The sequence below is a fragment of the Kogia breviceps genome, chromosome 20, assembly GCF_026419965.1.
Source record: "Kogia breviceps isolate mKogBre1 chromosome 20, mKogBre1 haplotype 1, whole genome shotgun sequence".
Lineage (NCBI taxonomy): Eukaryota > Metazoa > Chordata > Mammalia > Artiodactyla > Physeteridae > Kogia > Kogia breviceps.
Window position 1 is genome coordinate 19,877,776 of NC_081329.1, and position 20,369 is coordinate 19,898,144.

The following is a 20,369-nucleotide window of genomic DNA, read 5'->3' on the forward strand; positions in this document are numbered from 1 at the left end:
GTGTAGGTAGAGTTCTGAAGGAGGCTGATTTCCCTCCAGGAAACTCCATTTCCCTTCTACCGTTCAGTAAACGGGGCTGGCAGCAGGGCTGCACGTCACTTCACCGCCTTCAGACTGCACTGGGCCAAGGGTAACAAGTGTTTAATACCAACACACCAGGGAGGAAAACCATTCCTGAAAGTGGCACTAAAAATTATTTTCTGCATGGAACTAGGTATTGTATTAGGCACAGTGACTGCAGGTGGGCATGGGCATGAAATTTCTCTGAGATTGTGGTGACAGCTGCACAACTCTGTAAATATACGAACCATCACTGAATGGGCACGTTTTTATGGTAGGAAAGTATACTAAAACTTTAAAAAAGTGTTTATCAGACAGAATCCATATCCTTAAGGAGGTCAGAATTTTTCAGAGCAACCCAGCAAATCTGCTACTAGATGAATTTTCATCTCATCTCCAAGGCAAATATCCTTGAAAATCAGCCCAGGATTGCCAAAGTATGGAAATGACTCGTGTGTTTCTATCTGATAATCAGCCAAGGGACCAAGAAGTCACTCAGTTGATACGCTTCTCCTTGGAGAGCAAGGTGCAGGACAGGCATCTCATTGAGTTCATGTAACCTCTTCCCCATGGAACGCTGGTAGAGACTTCACCATCATCCCAGGTGAATTATGAGAATAAGTCACTTTTAAAAAAAAATCACTACTTGCTCTTTATTCTGTCTGTAGGGGAATAACACACCTCGAAATTTTAAAAAATGAGAAATAGAGAAGCTTGGAATTCCTGAGAAGAGCCAATCAAATAATAGTCATCAATGGTTTTTCCTTATGAAGCTCATAGTAGCACCATTATTTTACACATGGTCAAAGGCAGGCCGTTAATGACAAGTCTCATTTGACCAATAAAGGAGAAGAGTAAACTGGTCAAAGAAGAGCTTGGGATGCCTTTTTAAAACCACTGTAAGATCTAGATCAATGACCTAAGAGTAGGGTGATTATTCTGGTTTTCCTGGGATGGCTCTGGTTGCCGCCTATCGTCCTGGCAAAATTATTAAGAATTCTCCTGGGTCTTCCCTGGTGGCGCAGTGGTTGAGAGTCCGCCTGCCGATGCAGGGGACGCGGGTTCGTGCCCCGGTCCAGGAGGATCCCACGTGCCGCGGAGCGGCTGGGCCCGTGAGCCACGGCCGCTGAGCCTGCACGTCCGGAGCCTGTGCTCTGCAACGGGAGAGGCCATAACAGTGAGAGGCCTGCGTACCGCAAAAAAAAAAAAAAAAAAAAAAAAAAAAAGAGCTCTCCTGAAGATGAGACTCACTGGCCTGGGAGCCCCGGAGGGGATCTCAACGAGCAGAATGTCTGGCACATACATGACAATCATCTGAGTGACTCATTTTCTTAAAGACTAGTGCCTGGCCCTGGAAATTCTGATACACACGTGCCTGATGAAGAAAGTCTGATCTTGACCATCGACCTGCATTTCAGAGGAGGAGAGAGCAGTAAAAGGTCACTCTCTAGTGACTTGCCTAAGTTAACTGGGGCTGGAGTTGCAAAACCAGGGCAATAACTCCAGTCTACCAATTTCTACTGTCCGCTGAGACCCTAAGTCTAACTCTCAGAAGCTCTCAGGCTCAGACCCAAGCTGTCTGGACCTAACGACCACCTCCTGGGACAGCTTTCCTCACCGATCCCCAAATCTCCCACTTCCAATACATTGCCATCCACTTGTAAAGTAGAGTTTCCACTAGGCAGTGCAGGGCCTGTTTGTTTCCATTTTGTTCTCAAGGATATTCCTTCATTTAGAATTGAGAGTTACCCTCTAAATCTGCCATCCATTGTATGAGACCTTTTATAAAAAATCCATTTCAAAATAAAACTGTCCACAGAGCTAGGTCAAAAGCAGTTCAGTCCCTAAAGGTATCCCCTCCAGCATCTAGAAGTCTCAGGTCATGTGGCTCTGATTACCCAAGGCTTTAAAGCTGCTTGTTCATTTAAGGTATGATAAACTGGAAGAGAGAGGAGCTGATAGCATTTCTGCAGGTTGGAATAAATGTCCTTCTGTGGCAGGTACAACAGAAGCCCGTGAGAAGACACTGATAACTCTGGCTCAGTGCCACTGTGGTTTCTCGTGCAAATGGATATTTTTAACTCCAACCTCTATCTTGCCTATTAAATGCCACATGGCTATGGCAAAACAACAGGTTACCGTCTCTCCTGGCTCAGGGAAATCTACACCCATGCAAAGCCTATTGAACAATTGTTTCCCTCCATTCCAGACCCTGTTTTTTATAATATCCTTACCCTATGTGTAAGAAAGGCATCAGTGTATACCAATTCAGAGAATGGTAACCCTTCTGATGTTTGGTATGCTCAGGACAGGGGAATGTTCTGGTTCACATTTAGTTACTGGGTAATCCTAAGAAGCACTTCAAGGTTCCACAATGTCATAGGGTCATATATTAGTGATAAGTTAACCTTAAACAGCAATTTCCTTTGGGTGTTAAGTGACATTTTCCAGCAAAGATGGATTAGGGATGTTCTGTCTAATGAGTCACCCAGTTTGGAGAAAAGGGACAGCTGCTAATGCATGAGAAATCCCCAGCAGACCCTTGCTCTGCAGACAGCATCCCAAGGGCAGGAAAGCTGATACTCGGAGGGTCGGAGACATAAGTTCCTATCACACAAGCTCTCAGGAATGCAACCTGACAGCAAGTTTCTCAAGAGGCCGTAACAGGTCACCATTCTCAAATACGAACTTTCCAACATCCCTATACAAAGCTTAGATATGAAAAAAATATTCTATGTGGTCAACTAGGAAGAAAAATGGAAGTCTCCTTCATGAATACTTTGTTGATATCACCCAGAAGACCAGGGACTACTGCTTTTCAAGGTTTGCAGTAGGAAGGCATTTCATCTCAGTCTAAAGTGGCCTGTTCAGTTCTTAACACTACAGAAAAAACCAAACAGATGAGTTTAACCTAAGTTTATCATCTGAGTTTAATGCTAAGCTAACCTTGTATCCAAAAGTTAGTTCACACGGGTACATCCTGTGCCTTTAAGTCCATTTTAGGGAAGGTGGGAAAAAACCATACAGCTTCTGATTGTCGAGGACTGATTGAGAATCAGAGACCCACAAGAAAAAAAGATCTACTACAGATTTTCTGCCAGCTTTTCTTATTTAATGAGCCCTCGCTGTTTTCTGAAGTGAGGGCCCACTTCATACTACAATGACAGAATTATTACTCTCCATCAAAAAAAAACCCATTGCTCTTTTTGGTTGCATATACCTGCAAATATACTAAAAAACAATGAATCATACACTTTAAACAAGTGAACTGTATAATATGTGGACAATATCTAAAAAAAAAAGCTGTTTTAAAATGTTCTTTTATCAGCAAAAGTAAAAAAAAAAAAAGAAAAATCACAAATAACAAAAAATGAAAGTTCCTAGTTTGTTGTATAAGACAGTTTTGCTGTTGCCCGGATAACTAGGTCTGCCCTGGAGGAGCTTTTCCAGGTTTGATGAAAGGTACTTTAACCTGGATTTTTGTTCTCATGAGGGAGGGACGGGGCTGCGGGTTCAGAACTCACTTGGAACATGGGCTGATCACAGTCGGTGTGGGTGGGTAAACCAAGGCAACGTTCACTCGCTCGCTGCCGTTCTTGGGGCAAATGATCTCTGCCACGCCTTCTGGTCTGGGCTGACTCAGCAACTCCCCTGCAGCAGAGAGAGACATGCATTAGTGAGATTTGCCTTCAAAAATGAGGCCACCTTAGAGAGGGGGTAGAGGAAGCAGGGAGCAGAGCAGGTAGTGAGGACGACGGGAAGGGTCTGCAGGCAGTGGAATCAAAGAACAAATGTGCAACCGGAGCAGAACTGGCTCTGCTCTCACTGGCTCATCTGCATCACTGTGGAGAACATTCTAATGGTGATGGCAGGAAGGCTACCGTTCCGGACAAAGACAGCATCTGCCGCTCTTTTCCTCACCTTCCTTTCCCCAGAAGGGCTCCAGAGATCTTTATCGAGACGTCCGCAGCAAACCGAGCCAGGAGCCCTTGAGCCCGGAGAAGCAGGGCTGCCAAGGAGGTGTTCATAATTAGGATGGGGGCAGATGGAATTCGCAGCAGCCTTGCAACAAAGCCCCGTATTAACGATCTGGCAGTGCAGCTGACTAAAGGTGTGTTATCAAGGTAAACAGGCCGGCTTCAGGCTGGCAAGAGGATTTCCTGGGTAGGTATGTGTGCAGATTTGTAAAGGGCCAACACAATGCTCTCTTACGAGTAATGGGAGCTAGTAAAAACAGATAAGTCACCCCAGAGGAAACCTGCGTACTCTGCCCGCCCCGGATACGATCTCTCCAACCAGATCATCGAATCCCTAAGAGCAGTGATGCCTTCCGTTTCTGGTGTCCCCCCAGTGTCCGCTTACCCAGTAGCGCCCGCTGCCCTTTCTCTGTTTTCATGGCCAGCACAATGCTCTTGCCCAGAGAATTCAAAACATAGCTTTTGGCGGACAATGGTGCATTATTGTCTAAATTCCCCTACTTATACCTAGAAAGTAAACAAACGAAACCGAGGACACAAAACACCCGCCAACTGGGGAAAGATGCTACTGGAAATAAAACATCAACTATGACAGCCATCACTTGTATTCCTGATTTGAAATTCTGGGGACCCCAAAGTATATGCCATCATGTGAGGATACAAAAAATCCTTTGCCTGAAAATGCCCTGTATCTAAGCGTCTCACCTTCAGCGAATTCACATCGATAGAGCATGCCCATGTGCCAGCACTGAACGGACAGCTTTAAGTGTACATCTCATTTCATCTTTACAATGTTACTCTAAGGTTTATCCTCATTTTGCAAATGAGGAAGCTCATGTTCAGGGAGGTTATGTGATGTACCCAGAGTCAAGGCTAGCAAGGGGCGGACTCGGGCTGTGACCCTGGGAACCCATCTCTGGGGCCCTTACCTTTTGCTGCCACCCTCTGATACCTGTCCCCCCAAAGTGGGGACTGCTTCTTTACTCCAGAACACATCTCTCCTAGAAAAGTAATCCAAAAATGCTATTATTCAGTAATGAACTAACCATTGACATCTTTGTACTTTTATGAAAGACAGCTGTTTTCGGGTTTGAACAATTTTATATGGCTTTGCACAATACCAACCAAATGTAATTTGAGTTCCTTAACCAAACTAATGTAAACACCGAATGACTGCAAAAGTTAATTTAGCATCATTAGCTTGTATCATGGATACATGAGTATCAGAATTCTGCTCCAACACCAGCTAGGAAAAGATCTCAAAATATAAAAAGGCAAATTAAAAACGTAAACATTAAATACTCTCGAAGTCATAAAATGAACCAAAGTAAGAGCATTTTGCACCAGACTGAGACTTGGAAGTCATCCAGTCCAAATACCACTTTTACAAGTCAGAAGGTCTCTGAGTTTAACAGATTTGCTCTGAGTCCCAAAGAGAGCTTTAAACCCACCACCTACCATGGGGCTAGAACTGCACCAAGAGAATATGCTCGGAACCAGCCAGGCCTGTTAACACCCCCGGTCCCGTACCGCCCTCCCCTGCTTCCTCACCTGATACTTTCAGTTTCTACTTTCTGTGCCAAGATTAGCCCCAAGGCTTGAACCCAGACTGGGAATCTCTAGCTTCCCCCAGGAACTCTCTCCTGCTGGGAATTTCACACAGGCCTCTGCTCCTCCTTCCTGCAAGTGCCTGAGGGCCCAGGACAACAAATGCAGATGTCAGGCCCTGACCCCAAGCTCTGACCCCAAGCTCCGTTCCTGCACCGCTGGCTTCCTTGCTGGGAATAGTGTAGGTTTTGCCAGAGAACTGGAAATAATTCGCAGTTGACTATTAAGCATTGGCTATCGATTTCTATTAAACCAAGAGCTTTTGTGCCCCCCGCCCTGCCCCAGATGCCCAGAATCACACAGGTCTAGGGAACTGGTTTTGTGTGGGTCCTACCCTTAGCAGCACTGCCAGCCACCGAAACAGCAGGAGAGTCGAAGGCACTGAGAAATTTCACGCATACGAAAAATTCACTTGGTGCTGTGCAGATGAGCAAGAAACAGAACAGTTCACAAGCTCCGGGACATGCGTGCACTCCGACAAGCTACTGCTTGGGGCCAGATTCTGAGGATTTCGGAAACGTGCCCAGTTCCTAAATTAAGAAAGTAAGAGAAACAGATTTTTCCTCTCAAAAAAAAAAAAAAAAACCACACTATCTTATCAGTAACACAAATAGTGGTTCCTAACGTGTTGGCTACTAAAATAGAAGCTAATTGGCTCCGATTTCCGTAACACAAACTTGATTTTCAAACTAAAGCACAGGCTATTGGTTGAGCACCTAATTAGGGAGATATTTACTGTGTGAGGAGCTGCAGGGATACAGGAGTCTAAAGCAAGGCCTGTGATGTGGAGGGCTTCAGCATTGGAGAAAGTCGAGTGCACAAAAAAAGAACTATGGTGCTGTGCAGGAAGTTATGAGATGCTAGAGAACTAATGAGAAGGACAGACTGAAACTGATTTCCAGGACTGGAAAAGACCTGGAAGTGTGGGGAATTTAGATTTATTACACATCTGTCCTCACTAGCAAAAGCTAATAAAAATGATAAATCCCCAAGCTGGTGGCAGCTGCAAAAAAAATGTTATATTTACAGAAAATGTTACCAATAGAGGAAGGAGAAATATTCATGTGACCTGGTATATTTCCATTTTTAGGAACTCGCCTCAAGGAAGTGGGCCTTTCTTACAAAAATTATACAATGATTGCTCATAGCAACACTATTCATAAAACAGTGAAAAGTTAGTAACCCTCTCAAATATTCAACAAAGGGGAAATGGTTAAAAAAAACTATGACACAATTCAGAAGACAGAATTCTCTGTAGTCATTAAAAATTATGAGACCGGTATTTCTTTGTAGAAAGTAAATTTGAAAGTATGTTCTCATTAGAAACATAAACTGAGGGCTTCCCTGGTGGCGCAGTGGTTGAGAATCCGCCTGCCGATGCAGGAGACACGGGTTCGTGCCCTGGTCCGGGAAGATCCCACATGCCGCAGAGCGACTGGGCCCGTGAGCCATGGCCGCTGAGCCTGCGCGTCCGGAGCCTGTGCTCCGCAACGGGAGAGGCCACAACAGTGAGAGGCCCACGTACCACAAAAAAAAAAAAAAAAAAGAAACATAAACTGATAAGGAACACAACTGGATTTGGAGTGAAACGGGTCATTCAAGATTGAATGGTCCTGAGGTTATTTGTTTATTTTTATGCTTGAGTCAATTTAAAAAAAAAAAAAAAGCTAGGTATGCTTCACACTGAAGGGAGATGCCAGCTTTAAATGCTGATGCTTTCTCCTCTGTTGGATATTCTCTATTCATGTGCGGTTTTTACACAGTTTTCCTGAAGTAGCAGAAACGTGGCTGGATGAACAGACCACTGCATCTACTGAGGCTGTGTTAGGCCACTACACAGTCTCCCTGTGCCTATTAAAGTTATGAAAAGCTATTCTTACTTAATCACTCTGTCTCAAGATTTCTGGCATTAAAATGCTAGTGAACGCTTATTAGCTGTTTTTCCCCCGTGGAAGAATAGAACACCAAGTTTTATTATGATTTGTTTTTAAACTACAGGAGATGAGTGAAGTGAGCTCGTCTTTTTCCGCTAATCATCAGAATTCACAAATATTGGGCACATTATGCAAAATACTAAAATTGTATCACTCTGACGACCCAAACCACAATATTAAAAGCCTAAAACATGTCTCTTCAGTACAAATAAAAAACACTTCCTGACCCAGGGTAAAGATCTGAGTTATGAACATCCCTCAAAACAGCAAAAGTGGTCTGGAAATTAAAACAAGCAATTATATAGGTTCTATTAAATAAGGAATTATCTAGATTTCTTCAAGGCCTCTTTCAGCTTGAATATTCTGAAGCTCACTCCTCCACCCCTCCAAGTCCACTGCTGTCTTTTAAGTGTGACTCTGGATGAGATGCAATGATACACAAACGCATGTTTCCCACATCCCCTCAGGGCAAAGGCAGCATCCTCAGAAACTGATGAGTAGGAAGGCTCCCACTTTGCAAGCCCACTGAGTTATCAAAGGGAGCAAAGATGGGAGAACTCCACGGTCCCTTTTATATGAAGACGAACGCCAGAGAGAGATAAAAGGACATCTTGTCTTAAAACAAAGGCCAGAAAGTATATACAAAGGAGAGGCAAACACTGTGAATGTAAGTTAGTGCGGCCACCATGGAAAACAGTATGGAGGTTCCTCAAAAAGTTAAGAATAGAACTACCATATGATCCAGCAATTCCACTCCTAATTATGTATCTGGGAAAAAATGAAAACACTAATTTGAAAAGATACACGCACCCCAGTGTTCACAGCAGCACTATTCACAATGGCCAAGATATGGAAGCAACCCAAGTGTCCATCAACAGACAACTGGATAACGAAGATGTGGTATATACATACAACGGAATATTACCATTTGCAGCAACGTGGATGGACCTAGAGAATATTATGCCTGGTGAAATACGTCCGAGAGAGAAAAACAAATACTGTATGATACCACTTATATGTGGGATCTAAAAACATAATACAAATAAATGTACAGAACAGAAACAGACTCACAGAAAACAAAGTAGTGGTTACCAAAGGGGAAAAGGAACAATTTAGGAGTAGGGGATTAACAGATACAAAGTACTACACATAAAATAGATAAGCAACAAGGATATACCGTATAGCCTAGGGAATTATAGCCATTATCTCATAATTATAATGGAGTATAATCTGCAAAAATGAATCACTGTGCTGTACACCTGAAACAAACATAATACTGTAAATCAAGTACACTTGAATAAAAAATAAGAAAAATGCACCACTGTGCACACTTAACGAGTGTGAGAAAGGGGAGCAGAAGAGATCGCTCAGTACCTACTGGTTCCCACAGAACCACCATGTGCAGACCTGGCCGCCTCATGCCGTTTTAGGGGACGGTCCCCGTGGCTGAGCCTCAGCACAGCACAGCACCTCCCTCAGGACCAGGGTTGGGCAGCTCCGGCTTGGCTGCTGTTCCAAAGAAAAAAAAAAAAATAGACTAGGTTGTACTTTTTGGTAGTCTTGTTTTTTAAAAAAAATCCATTTGGGGACTATGAATTATGACTTTTTTTTTAGAAGAGAAACAGATGTGCAGGAAGTAGCACAGCGAGCCTGTGTCAAGAGCACAAACAGAGCTGGTCCTTCCATCTCCGAGACCAGGACTGGGCCCGTCTCTGGCCGACATCATTTTCACAGAGGTAAAAATTATGCACGACTATGGAAGTGTGATCTTCCCAACTTATAAAAGTGTCTTCAAGTGCCATTTTATAATAGTCACTTGGAATAAATGGAAACAATTTTAAGTTTAAAAACCAAAGGATATAGGTCAGAAAATGTCATTGAATGTGGTATTTTCCAGCATATTGAAATGAAAGGTGAAGTTTAAAAGTAAATTTAAAATCAAAATGGATTAAAGGTAATTTGGCTTTGGAATTGTTTTTGGAAATTTTACCATAACCTTTAAGTAAACAGGAGATATCAATAACTTGGAGCTAGGATAACTTTACTGGCAAAAGACATCCTGGTATAAATTAGATGTGAAACAGAAGAGGAAAATCTTATGTCCTAGGCCTGGTTCTGCCACTGAGTTCCCTCATTCATTCAACAGGTACATAACAACCACCAACTAATGTGAGACAGCACCACAGACTCTGAGAGAAGAGCAGCGAATAAGGTACACGAAGACCCCTGATTTCGTGGCACTTATAGTCTAGAGGAAGATTAGTAAGGAACAAACTGCATAACTTATTAAAAACTTGTTACACAGATTATTAAACAGGCTAATGAGATAGGGAGTGACTGGGTTGCCCAGGATGCCTCTCTGAGGAGGTGACATTTATGCTGAAATCTGGACAAGGAGAAGGAAGCCATGGGAAGAACATTCTAGGCAGAGGAAACCGCTAATGCAAAGTCATGAAAGTAGGAAGATGCTTGGCTGCCCAGAGAAGAATCTAGATCATGGGGTGAGGGGGAAACAGGACAAGACGAAGAAGCAAGGCAGTGAGGCCCAGGTCATGGACTTTGCAGGCCAGGGGGAAATGTCTGGTTTTGATTCTAAGTGGTGGGGAGCCATGTGGAAGGTTTTAAATGGAGTAATGACATCTGATCTAAGAAGATCCCTCTGGCTGCTGTGTGGGATGGCAAAATGAAGGCAAGGAAACCATAAGAAGGCTCACAGAGGAGCCCAAGTGAGAGGTGGTGGAGGCCTGGTCTGGAGAGGCGCCCAGGGCGATGGAGAGACTGACGTTATGTTTCATAGACGGTCAGCAGGACTTGCCAATGAATTGGATGTGGAGGTAAGATGCAGAGACGAACCACGGATAATTCCAAATCTTTGGTATGGGAAGACAGCAGCTGGTGGTACTACTTGCAAGACTAAGTGAGAAGATGGTTAGTGGGAAGGGGAGAAATTAGGAGTTCTGTTTTGGCCAAGTTAGATTTGACTGTTAGACAACAGGGTGATAGATATTAATTGTGGAATTACACATTCAGTTCTGGATTTGCAGGAAAAGGTTAAGGCTGGAGGTAGAGATTTGGGAGGGATCAGCAAACACATGATCTGGAAAGGCACAAAAGTGAATGACATCACCCAGGAAACTGAGTAGATAAAGAGGAAAAAGGAAACAGAGACACAGAGCCTGGGGTGCTCCAAGTTTAGAGGCTGAAAAGGAGAGAGGCCAGCCAGGAACTGCCAAGGAGGCAGAAGGAGAACAAGAAGAACGTGGCTTCACAAAGGGAACCAAACTCCTTCAAGGAAAGGGAGTGACCAGCTGTGCTTAACTCCGCTGAGTGGACAAACAAAGTAACAATGGAGACGGGACCACTGGGTTTGGAGGTGACCGGAGGCTTTGATAGAAGCAGAAAGGTGGGGACGGGTGTGTGACTGAAGAGGGCTGAGGAAAGAATGGGAGGCAGAAGTGGGAACCACAGCCAGAGACAAATTTCCACGAAGCTGTGAATTATGTTGTACTTGCCACTTGTACTTTGAGCTGGGTATCCCACACCCAAAAACCACAATTAAGGAAATGGCCCTGTTTCTCTCTGAGTTTTCTCCAGCTCTAAGTCTCCGTGTCTGAATTACTACAATGAACAGGTGGGTAGATGGAGGAGTGAGTAATCGAATGAATGGAAGATCACAAGGCCTAGAAGATAAAAAAGAGAAAGGAGGGACTTCCCTGGTGGTCCAGTGGTTAAGAATCAGCCTTCCAATGCAGGGGACATGGGTTCGAATCTTGGTCCAGGAAGATCCCACATGCCACGGAGCAACTAAGCCCATGTGCCATAACTACTGAAACCCACGTGCCTAGAGCCTGTGCTCCACAATGAGAAGCCCGCGCACTGCAACAAAGAGTAGCCCCCACTCACCGCAAGTAGAAAAAGCCCGTGTGCAGCAACGAAGACCCAACGCAGCCAAAAATAAATAAATAATAAAAATAAATTATTTTTAAAATGTAAAAAAAAAGAGAGAAAGGAGTGCAACGCAAAGGCCCTGGAGGCTAAGGTGATGAACTGCTCTTTTGAAAAGATAAACAGGGGTTTCCACATCTTTTCCAGAGTGGGTTATGTGGTAAGAAAGCCATCTGTATGGTAGACGTTTCCATTAAAAAAAAACAATGGTGAAATAACATGTGCTTGCTATTGAAAACAGATTTTTATCAAAAGTCAGTCTATGCATACTTAGCAAATTACCAATGCCATTTTTTACAGAAACTAGAACCAAAAATTTTACAATTTTTATGGAAATACAAAAAACCCTGAATAGCCAAAGCAATCTTGAGAAAGAAAAATGGAGCTGGAGGAATCAGGCTCCCTGACTTCAGACTACACTACAAAGCTACAGTCATCAAAACAGTATGGTACTGGCACAAAAACAGAAATATATATCAGTGGAACAAGATAGAAGGCCCAGAAATAAACCTACACACCTATGATCAACTAATCTATGACAAAGGAGGCAAGAATATACAATGGAGAAAAGACAGTCTCTTCAATAAGTGGTGCTGGGAGAACAGGACAACTACGTGTAAAAGAATGAAATTAGAACACTAACACCATATGCAAAAATAAACTCAAAATGGATTAAAGACCTAAATGTAAGGCCAGATACTATAAAGCTCTTAGAGGAAAACATAGGCAGAACACTCTCCGACATAAATTGCAGCAAGATCATTTTTGACCCACCTCCTAGAGTAATGAAAATACAAACAAAAATAAACAAATGGGACATAATGAAACTTAAAAGCTTTTGCACAGCAAAGGAAACCATAAACAAAACAAAAAGACAATGCACAGAATGGGAAAAAACATTTGCAAATGATGTGACTGACAAGGGATTAATCTCCAAGATATAAACAGCTCATGCAGCTCAATACCAAAAAAAAAAAAAAAAGAAAGAAAGAAAGAAAAATCAAAAACAATCAAAAAATGGGTGGATGATCTAAATAAACATTTCTCCAAAGAAGACATACGCAGATGGCCAAAAAGCACATGAAAAGATGCTCAACGGCACTAATTATTAGAGAAATGCAAAACTACACTGAGGTTTCACCTCACACCAGTCAGAATGCCCATCATCAAGATGTCTACAAACAGTAAAAGCTGGACAGGGGGTGGAGAAAAGGGAACCCTCCTACACTGTTGGTGGGAATGTAAATTGGTACAACCATTATGGAGAACAGTATGAAGGTTCCTTAAAAGACTTAATTCGAAAAGATACATACACCCCAATGTTCACTGCAGCACTGTTTACAACAGCCAAGACATGAAAGCAACCTAAATGTCCATTGACAGAGGAGTGGATAAAGAAGATATGGTACATATATACAATGGAATATTACTCAGCCATAACAAAGAATGATGACATTTGCAGCAACATGGATGGACCTAGAGATTGTCATACTGAGTGAAGCAAGTCAGACAGAGAAAGACACATATCATATGATCATTTATATGTGTAATCTAAAAAAATGGTACAGAACAGAAATAGAGCCACAGATATAAAAAACAAACATGGTTACCAGGTGGAAGGGGCAGGGGAGGGATAAATTGGGAGACTGGGATTGACGTGTACACACTATTATATATAACATAGATAACTAACAAGGACCTACTGTATAGCACAGGGAACTCTACTCAATACTCTGTAATGACCCATATGGGAAAAGAATCTAAAAAAGTGGGTATATGTATTACTGATTCACTTTGCTGTACACCTGAAACTAACACAACATTGTAAATCAACTATACTCCAATAAAAATTTAAAAAACAAAAAATTAGTGTAAAGCACTTCAATCACAACAATCAATGTATATGAAACTGCTGGTCATAGAGAAACAAAACAAAGTAGTTTGGTTCTGGAATCCGATAGCCTTAGTTGCAATCCTGGCTAAGATTTACTGGCTGTGTGGATCAGTCAGGGTCTACCCAGGAGACAGAACCACAGAGTAAGCTTTAATATAAATAATTATTAACGTATTACAGTGAATTTACTACCAAGAGGAAAGAAGACTCTAAAGGATAACTCCAAGGCTGAGGGAGAATTGCCCAGGAAGAAGAACTTGGGCGTGGGAGAGCCCTGGGCAAAGCTGAGATTCAGACCTCGTTGGTTGGATGGGGTATGGTACAGCCTCTGAGTGGGGGAAAAGCCTGCTGGCCTGGCCAGGCCAGACTAGTCCACAGTCAGCTGGCTAAAGCCAGCAGGGAACTGTCCCCTGGGTGCTGACAAAATTCCCCAGGAAGCTGTCTTTGGGGGGAGGGTGGGGATCATGCTGTTGAACTGAGGCTAGATGGGCACCAACTAGAGTTCCGGAAAAGCTACCCCTCCGGTTGCTGCTGAATCAATGAGGAAGCCAGCTAGGCCACCGTCAAAACTCTCTGGGGATGCACCCTGGGGGATACTGCTGAACTCGCCAGGAAATTGGCTGGGGTACCCCTAGATTCTCAGGCATCTTCTTGCTGGGCCACAGGGAAGTCAGCTGGTGTACCCACAGATACCATCTAGCACTTGGGCCTCACCATATACTCTTAGGGAGCTCTGGGACTCTTGAGAGGGGTCCCCAAAACTGCAGGGATGCTGTGTTCTCCCTGTGAGCAGTTTGCTTTTGGCTTAATTTGTTCCTCTTGGAAAGAAGTCAAATTGATAGGGCCACTTAATAATCAGATACATCCTAAGTTATGAAGTGCAAAGGCAGCTGCAAAAACTTACACCATCAGACATTGTGACTGTCTTCCAGAACTGTGCTTTCACTTTCACCATATAGCCCTGCAGTTCTTCAAAGTGTAGGAATCCACTGAGTTCCAGGCAATTTAACAGTGTAAAGGCATTTGTCTCCCAGATTTGTTGAATTCTCAAGTCCAGTTTTAATTCTAAATGCTGGGACTTTGTTTTTTTAAAAAAAAAAAAAAATCACTCAGAAATGCCCTTCTGTGCCTTGAAGCTTTGGGGACAATTTGTAAAGTCATCATTAAGAGAGGACAACCTATAAGCAAAACAGAAGCAGGCCAGTTGGGGTTCTTCGAGATGACCTTGAACTAAGGGTATAACTAAGTACCTGTCTTCAGTGAGTCTTCATGGCTTGTCATTAGGCTGCACCGAACAAACGAAATTTCAACACTTCTGAGTCTTCCCACCATCCTCCAAGGTGGTGACAGTGGTGAGTCACAGGCAGAAGGAAAGACAAAGGCCACACTCTTGATTTCTTCTCTGACTCATCCCATGACGCCAACCTGTGACGCTCTCAGACTTTCCTGATGAGTAATTCAGTGGAAGCCAAGCCTCCCCGCAAGCCGGGCACAAATGATGGACACTTTGAAATTTTTCCTTTTATGGCAGGTGCCCCATCTGGAGCAGACAAGCCCAGCTTTTCCTTGCTTAACCCAATTCCTGACAGAAGATGACTGTCCTCATAGTAATGTTTGCTTTTGATTACATAAAGCTTTTTGTTTGTTTGTTTGAGGAACAGGAGGTGACTAAACATCTCAGGTATGCGAAACTAAGAAGAGTGGCCTTTGGTCCAGGGCCCCTCCTGGATGGATCGTCACACAGGTCTCTTCTGGATCAAAAGGGCTGGGACCTCACTTGGCAAAAGTTCAACCAAGCGGGGGGGGGGGGGGGGGGGGGGGGAAGAAACTGCTGACAAAACCTCTTTGTAAATCTTCTTCCCTCACATTACAAGCTTACACTTCCTTTTCCTAATGTCTTTTTTTTCTTTCTTGTGTTTTTATTTGACCACATGCAACCCTCTGTACCATTCTTCCGCACCACTTCCTCATAACTCAGCGCTTTGAAATTCCCCTTCTACAGCCCCCCTATTTCCATCACCTGCAGTGGAACAAGAGTCCCCATCTCCTCCTCCTCCTCCTCCAGGCTGCTTTTCTGCCTAGATTCTCTCCACCTGCTAAAAGAGTCCCAGGGTCCCCAAGGAGTTTCCTTCCCCAAGGGTCCATCACAGAACTGGGATGAGATGCCAGGGAGAAACTTTGGGAAGATTCCCTGCTGGAGTATGAGACGCCAAGAGACACAAAATAAACATTCCTGGAGACCAGGAGAAACATCCCGAGACAGCAGGTAAATGTGGCTCCTGTGGTGCTTATTAACATGTAGCAGAATTACTCCAGGGAAGTTGCCAGAATCTGGGGTGCCTACACTGGGTTTGCTTTTGGTTCTAAAAGAGCAAAAAATAGCAAAATAATAGATTGCTTTATATCAACGTTCTATACACTGGCTGTTGTCGGCACCTTTATCAGTCCCAGACTAGCCCAGATAACATACAAATCGTGATATCACAAGAACAAGAGAGCCTGTCTTTAGATTCTGTACAAGACTTCTCGAGAATATCTGAAAGCGAACCATGCTGTATCCTAGAAATGTAGAACAATGAGGTACCACTTCAACAAGGTGGTTTTAGGACAAGAAAGCCTTCATATCGATGGTAGGCAGGCTTTAGAAATTCACCACCCTGGACTTCCCCGGTGGTCCGGTGGTTAGGATGCAGTGCTTCCAATGCAAGGGGCACGGATTCAATCCCTGGTCAGGGGAACTAAGCTCCCACATGCTGTGCAGCGCGGCCAAAAGAATAAAAAAATTAAAAATAATTAAATAATTCATCACCCTGAACTAAGTCAGATGGAGAAAGACACACACTGTCTGATGTCACTCATATGTGGAATATAAAAAACTAATAAACAATAACTAAATGAACAAACCAAAGTAAACAAAACCAAACGGGTAGATGCAAAGAACAGAACAGTGATTCCCAGAGGGGAAGGGATGGGGGAGGGTAAAAAGAAGGAAAGAGACGATGATGGATAGAAACTGAATTTTTGGTGGTGAGCACACTGTAGGGTGTACAGATGTAGAAATATAATGTCGTATACCTGAAACTTACATAATGTTATAAATCAATGTTACCTCACTAAAAAAAGAGCAAAAACTCGCTACCCATGAGAAATGGCAAGGGCTTGACCAAAAAGGCGTAGACAAATCCATGCAAGTAAAATCAATAACGGGACACACTGTGAAAAGGTTAAGCTTCCGAGGGTAAAGTTTCAGAGGACGGCTAAGGCCTTCCACAACCCTATATTCTTAGTGACAACAAAAGAAATAAAGTGGCCTAATCGTTCATATACATACAGGTATCTCACTGGAGTTACGATCTGGAGTTCACTGATCAGTTGCTGGCTCGGCTCGAGCTGTTGTATAAACGGCCTTACGAACACATCCTTCAGCAAAATGCGCGTGAGGACTTATACCGCCGTCTCCCGACCTTTAGCAGGTCTGACCCGTGTCAAAGCTGACCAGGGACAGAGGGACACGCTGCCCTGCCTGTTCCCGCCACTCGGTCATTCCAGCTCCCCGCTCCTCAGACGCGTGTGCTGGCCACTTGGCTCCATCAGCGTTGCTAAGGGTTTATATAAATACAAATCCACCCAAGAAAGGAAAAATATTTCCCCTTTTCCGGCTCTGGATAAAGTTCTAGCAGACTTGGCTGAGGATTAGACATGCTTCACAGATCAAAGTACGCTGGGGGGAGGGGGGGAGGGGGGGAGGAGGAACAGAGCCCAAACCCAGCTCTGGCCTGCCCTCTTCTCAAGACGCAGGTCAGGACCATCAAAAGCCCCCATGCTGCCAGGCTGGAGCGCTTTCAAAAGGTGACTATATTTGGGGAGTCTGTCACCTCCTTCTTACTGGAAACGGCTCCAGGCTCAGAAGAGTGAGTTGCATAAAAGCCTTCAGACTAAAACTGTCTCCCTCCAACCTGATTCTCCTTTCAACTGAAAAACCGGAGGAACGTTTAGGACCTGAACTGAAATTTGGAACACTGGCCAGGCAGCCTTGTCAAAATCGACCTGGTTCTGAAGGACTAAGGGAGCCACCTGAAGTCCTGAAGAATGATCAGAAACCGTATCTTGGTTTCAGGTCTCAGAAGGAAGATAAGAATTCCTGCAAATCGGTTTTTCTTGGAGGAAGGGAGGGGGCAGGAGAAATGAATTCCTCTGGGTGCGGGGTTGCTGAGAGACCCCACAGACTTAGGGTCAGACCCACAGAGCCTTGAGGCTGGAAGAAAGCTTGAGATGGTTCAGCCGCCTTACTTTGCACATGAATAATATCTCCCACTTGCGTAAACAAACACTACTGGGACCCTGTTCCAGCCAGGACCCTCTTCCAACTCCAGCTTTTCTTTATCTAGTCCCCCCACCCAAGTTTCTTTCCCAGAAGATCCAGCCTGGACTTGAGGCCATTTTAAACAAAAAGCATCCCTGGCGTCATAAAAGGGTTACATTGCACGACCAATGGAAACCGAGCCCTCCTTAGACTCTCCAGCCTCTTCAAAGTTGTAACTGTGAACAAGAAAGAATTCTTATTTAATTATTTAAGTCTGTTTTTTCTTATTTTTCAGGTACACCTTCCTGCCGGCAGGTGCAGCTAGCTTTCAAGTGAAGCCTCAGTGCAAAGAAAATGTAATCATGAAAAGCGTTGACACCCGTTAGAAAGCATGGGACCCCCAAACAGGACTGGCTTCGTCAGGGGAAAGAACCATTTCCTGGGGTAGCTCAGTCTACTCCCCTGGCCGTGGTCTCAGGTCACCTCCAGTCCTGGCTTCTGGCCCGAATATCAGCTGAGCTCTCACTGCCTATGAAACACTGTCACTTGGATACCGATGTGCCCCAAATGAAACTGCCGATTCCGCTGGCCTCAGGCCCCACCAGGCTGCTCCTTTCCCAGGCTTCCCGTGTCGGTGAGTGTCTACTCTGTCCTTCAGTTACTTTGGACAAAACACACGGGGTCATTCTTTCCACCCTTCTTCTCTCACACCACACACTGAATACATCGGCACGTCTCGCTGCTCCAGCTTCAAACCCATTGGCATCTGGCCGCTCCCCTAGCTTCCTGGTCCGTGCCACCATCAACCCGGATGTGTGGCGGTCTCCTAGCCCCACGGAAGCCAGAGGGATTCCCTCCCAGGGCACGTCAGACTATGTTTCTCATCTGCTCAGATCCTCCGCCACCTCCTTTGTCACTCACACATCTGCAGGGTCCGGTGTCATCTGCGCCATTCTCCTGCCCCTTGCTCCTTCCTCATCCTGCTCTAGCCCCACTGGCCTCCTTGTAAAGCACACTCCCACCCCAGGACCCCGTTTTCACCACTTAGGTCCCCATCCCCCCTCCCCATACAGGCTTCGTTCAAGTCTCTGCTCAGATGTCACCACCTCAAAAAGAACTCCCTGACCAGCCTGTATAAATAGCACCCCCCAACCTCCTGGTCACCCACATATCCCATCACCTGCTTTATTTTTCTTATGGTACTTCTGTCCACCTGACATATATCGGTTGATGGTGTGTCTCCTCTACCAGAATGTAAGTCACAAGTGTGGGGTTTTCTCTTGCTTACTGTTGGATCCAAGCATCCAGAACAGTGCCCGGCCCATAGCAGGCCTGAGATAGATGGGGAAGAAGAATCGATCATTTGATGAGTCCATAAGTGGACGGCATACACAAGGCGGCTTCTCAAGCTCCCTCAGGTCTGTGGTTCCAAATCTGACACTGGTGTGGCGCACAGTCAGGCCGTCAGGGCCAGAGTCTACACCCTCTTCTTCCCAAGGGCACACGAAGGCCCAGCTGGGCAGGTGTCAGACTCGTCGGCGTATCATTGCTTCCTCCACACGCCAGGCCTGGCACAACCCGGGAGTGCTCCGCTCTGGAACTCACTCTGCTTTTCCGTCCTACCTGGTTCTCGCATCTTTTACAAACTAAAAGTCATGCCAAACTCAAGACCCATTTGGAAAGATTCTAATGCCAACATCTTGAAAGGTTTTCTAAATTCTGAGAATTACAAGACTCAGAGACTCTAGGAAGACCTGTTAAGTGTAGCTAAAAAGGCCCTCTTCTGAACTATCGTTGGAAACGGGTTATTTAGAGAGTGGGGGTGGGGAATAGGGAACAGAGATGCCACAAGTTCCTCAGCGCTCTGGGGGCAGGTAGGAGGAGCTGATATGAGAGCTTAACACCACCCCCTTTCCCCAGTCTCAGATAGTTTGCTCACACACATGCACTGATCAGCACCCTGCTGGATTCTCCAGGGAACCCTCTGGAGGTCTCTTCTCCCAGTCCAGTGTCCTGCAAACTCGAGTCACCCTGGGCTCCTTAATTCAGAGGGTCTGTCTCAGCTCCGCCCTCTCTGCACCGCAGCCTGGGCCAATTATGGGAGTCACCTCATTTGTTTCCCGTATCTCGGGATCATCGTCCTTTGTCACCTGATGCTCAGGCTCTTGAAAATCATTTTATGTACTTTGCTGGAGTTTTTTCCCAGGTGCAAGAGTCGGTCTCTGTTACTCTATCTTAGCTGAAAGTGGAAGTGTTTTTATAAGTCTTAAAGTACTTTTGATATTGTGAATAAAATAGTTTCTTTCTAAATGAAAAGCCCATCATCAAAGTTAAAAACTTATGTTCCTCCAAAGACAAAGAATGAAAAGACACGGACCAGGAGGAAAGATTTGCAAAGCATGTATCTGATAAGAGGGCTTATATACAGAATATATAAAGAACTCTAAAAACTCAGTAAGAAGAAAAAAAATAATAATAAAAAGGGGGCAGCAAAAGTTTGAACAGGCATTTCTCCAAACAAGGTGTGCCAATGGTAAATAAGCACATGAAAAGATGCTCAACATCATTACTCATTAGGGAAATGCAACCCAAACCAGAACGAGATACCCTTCACATCTACCAGGGTGTCTAAACAAAAAAGGCTGACC

At 44.5% G+C, this 20,369-nt stretch overlaps 1 protein-coding gene and 1 long non-coding RNA gene across 9 annotated transcripts in view; one reads left to right on the plus strand and one right to left on the minus strand.

The window, feature by feature from the left end:
• Window positions 1–20,128, plus strand: part of LOC136793296 (uncharacterized) — a 103,294-nt gene extending 83,166 nt beyond the window's left edge. The window contains exons 2-3 of the long non-coding RNA XR_010838412.1: window positions 15,421–15,684; window positions 18,017–20,128. This is a non-coding gene — a long non-coding RNA (uncharacterized lncRNA). The remainder of the gene's footprint in view (window positions 1–15,420; window positions 15,685–18,016) is intronic.
• The window catches only part of MFHAS1 (multifunctional ROCO family signaling regulator 1), a 112,859-nt gene that overhangs the window by 15,037 nt on the left and 77,453 nt on the right, over window positions 1–20,369 (minus strand). For 2 of the 8 annotated variants that reach the window (XM_067022312.1, XM_067022311.1), the window contains exons 2-4: window positions 4,967–5,038; window positions 3,982–4,069; window positions 3,585–3,711 (exon numbers count right to left, since the gene is read on the minus strand). In XM_067022312.1, the coding sequence (XP_066878413.1) occupies window positions 3,585–3,711; window positions 3,982–4,069; window positions 4,967–5,038 (287 nt within the window). Of the gene's footprint in view, window positions 1–3,584; window positions 3,712–3,981; window positions 4,070–4,966; window positions 5,039–5,979; window positions 6,176–8,953; window positions 9,089–20,369 lie in introns of all 8 variants that reach the window. The other 6 variants (XR_009332931.2, XM_059049381.2, XR_010838409.1 and 3 more) reach the window with 4 other exon arrangements.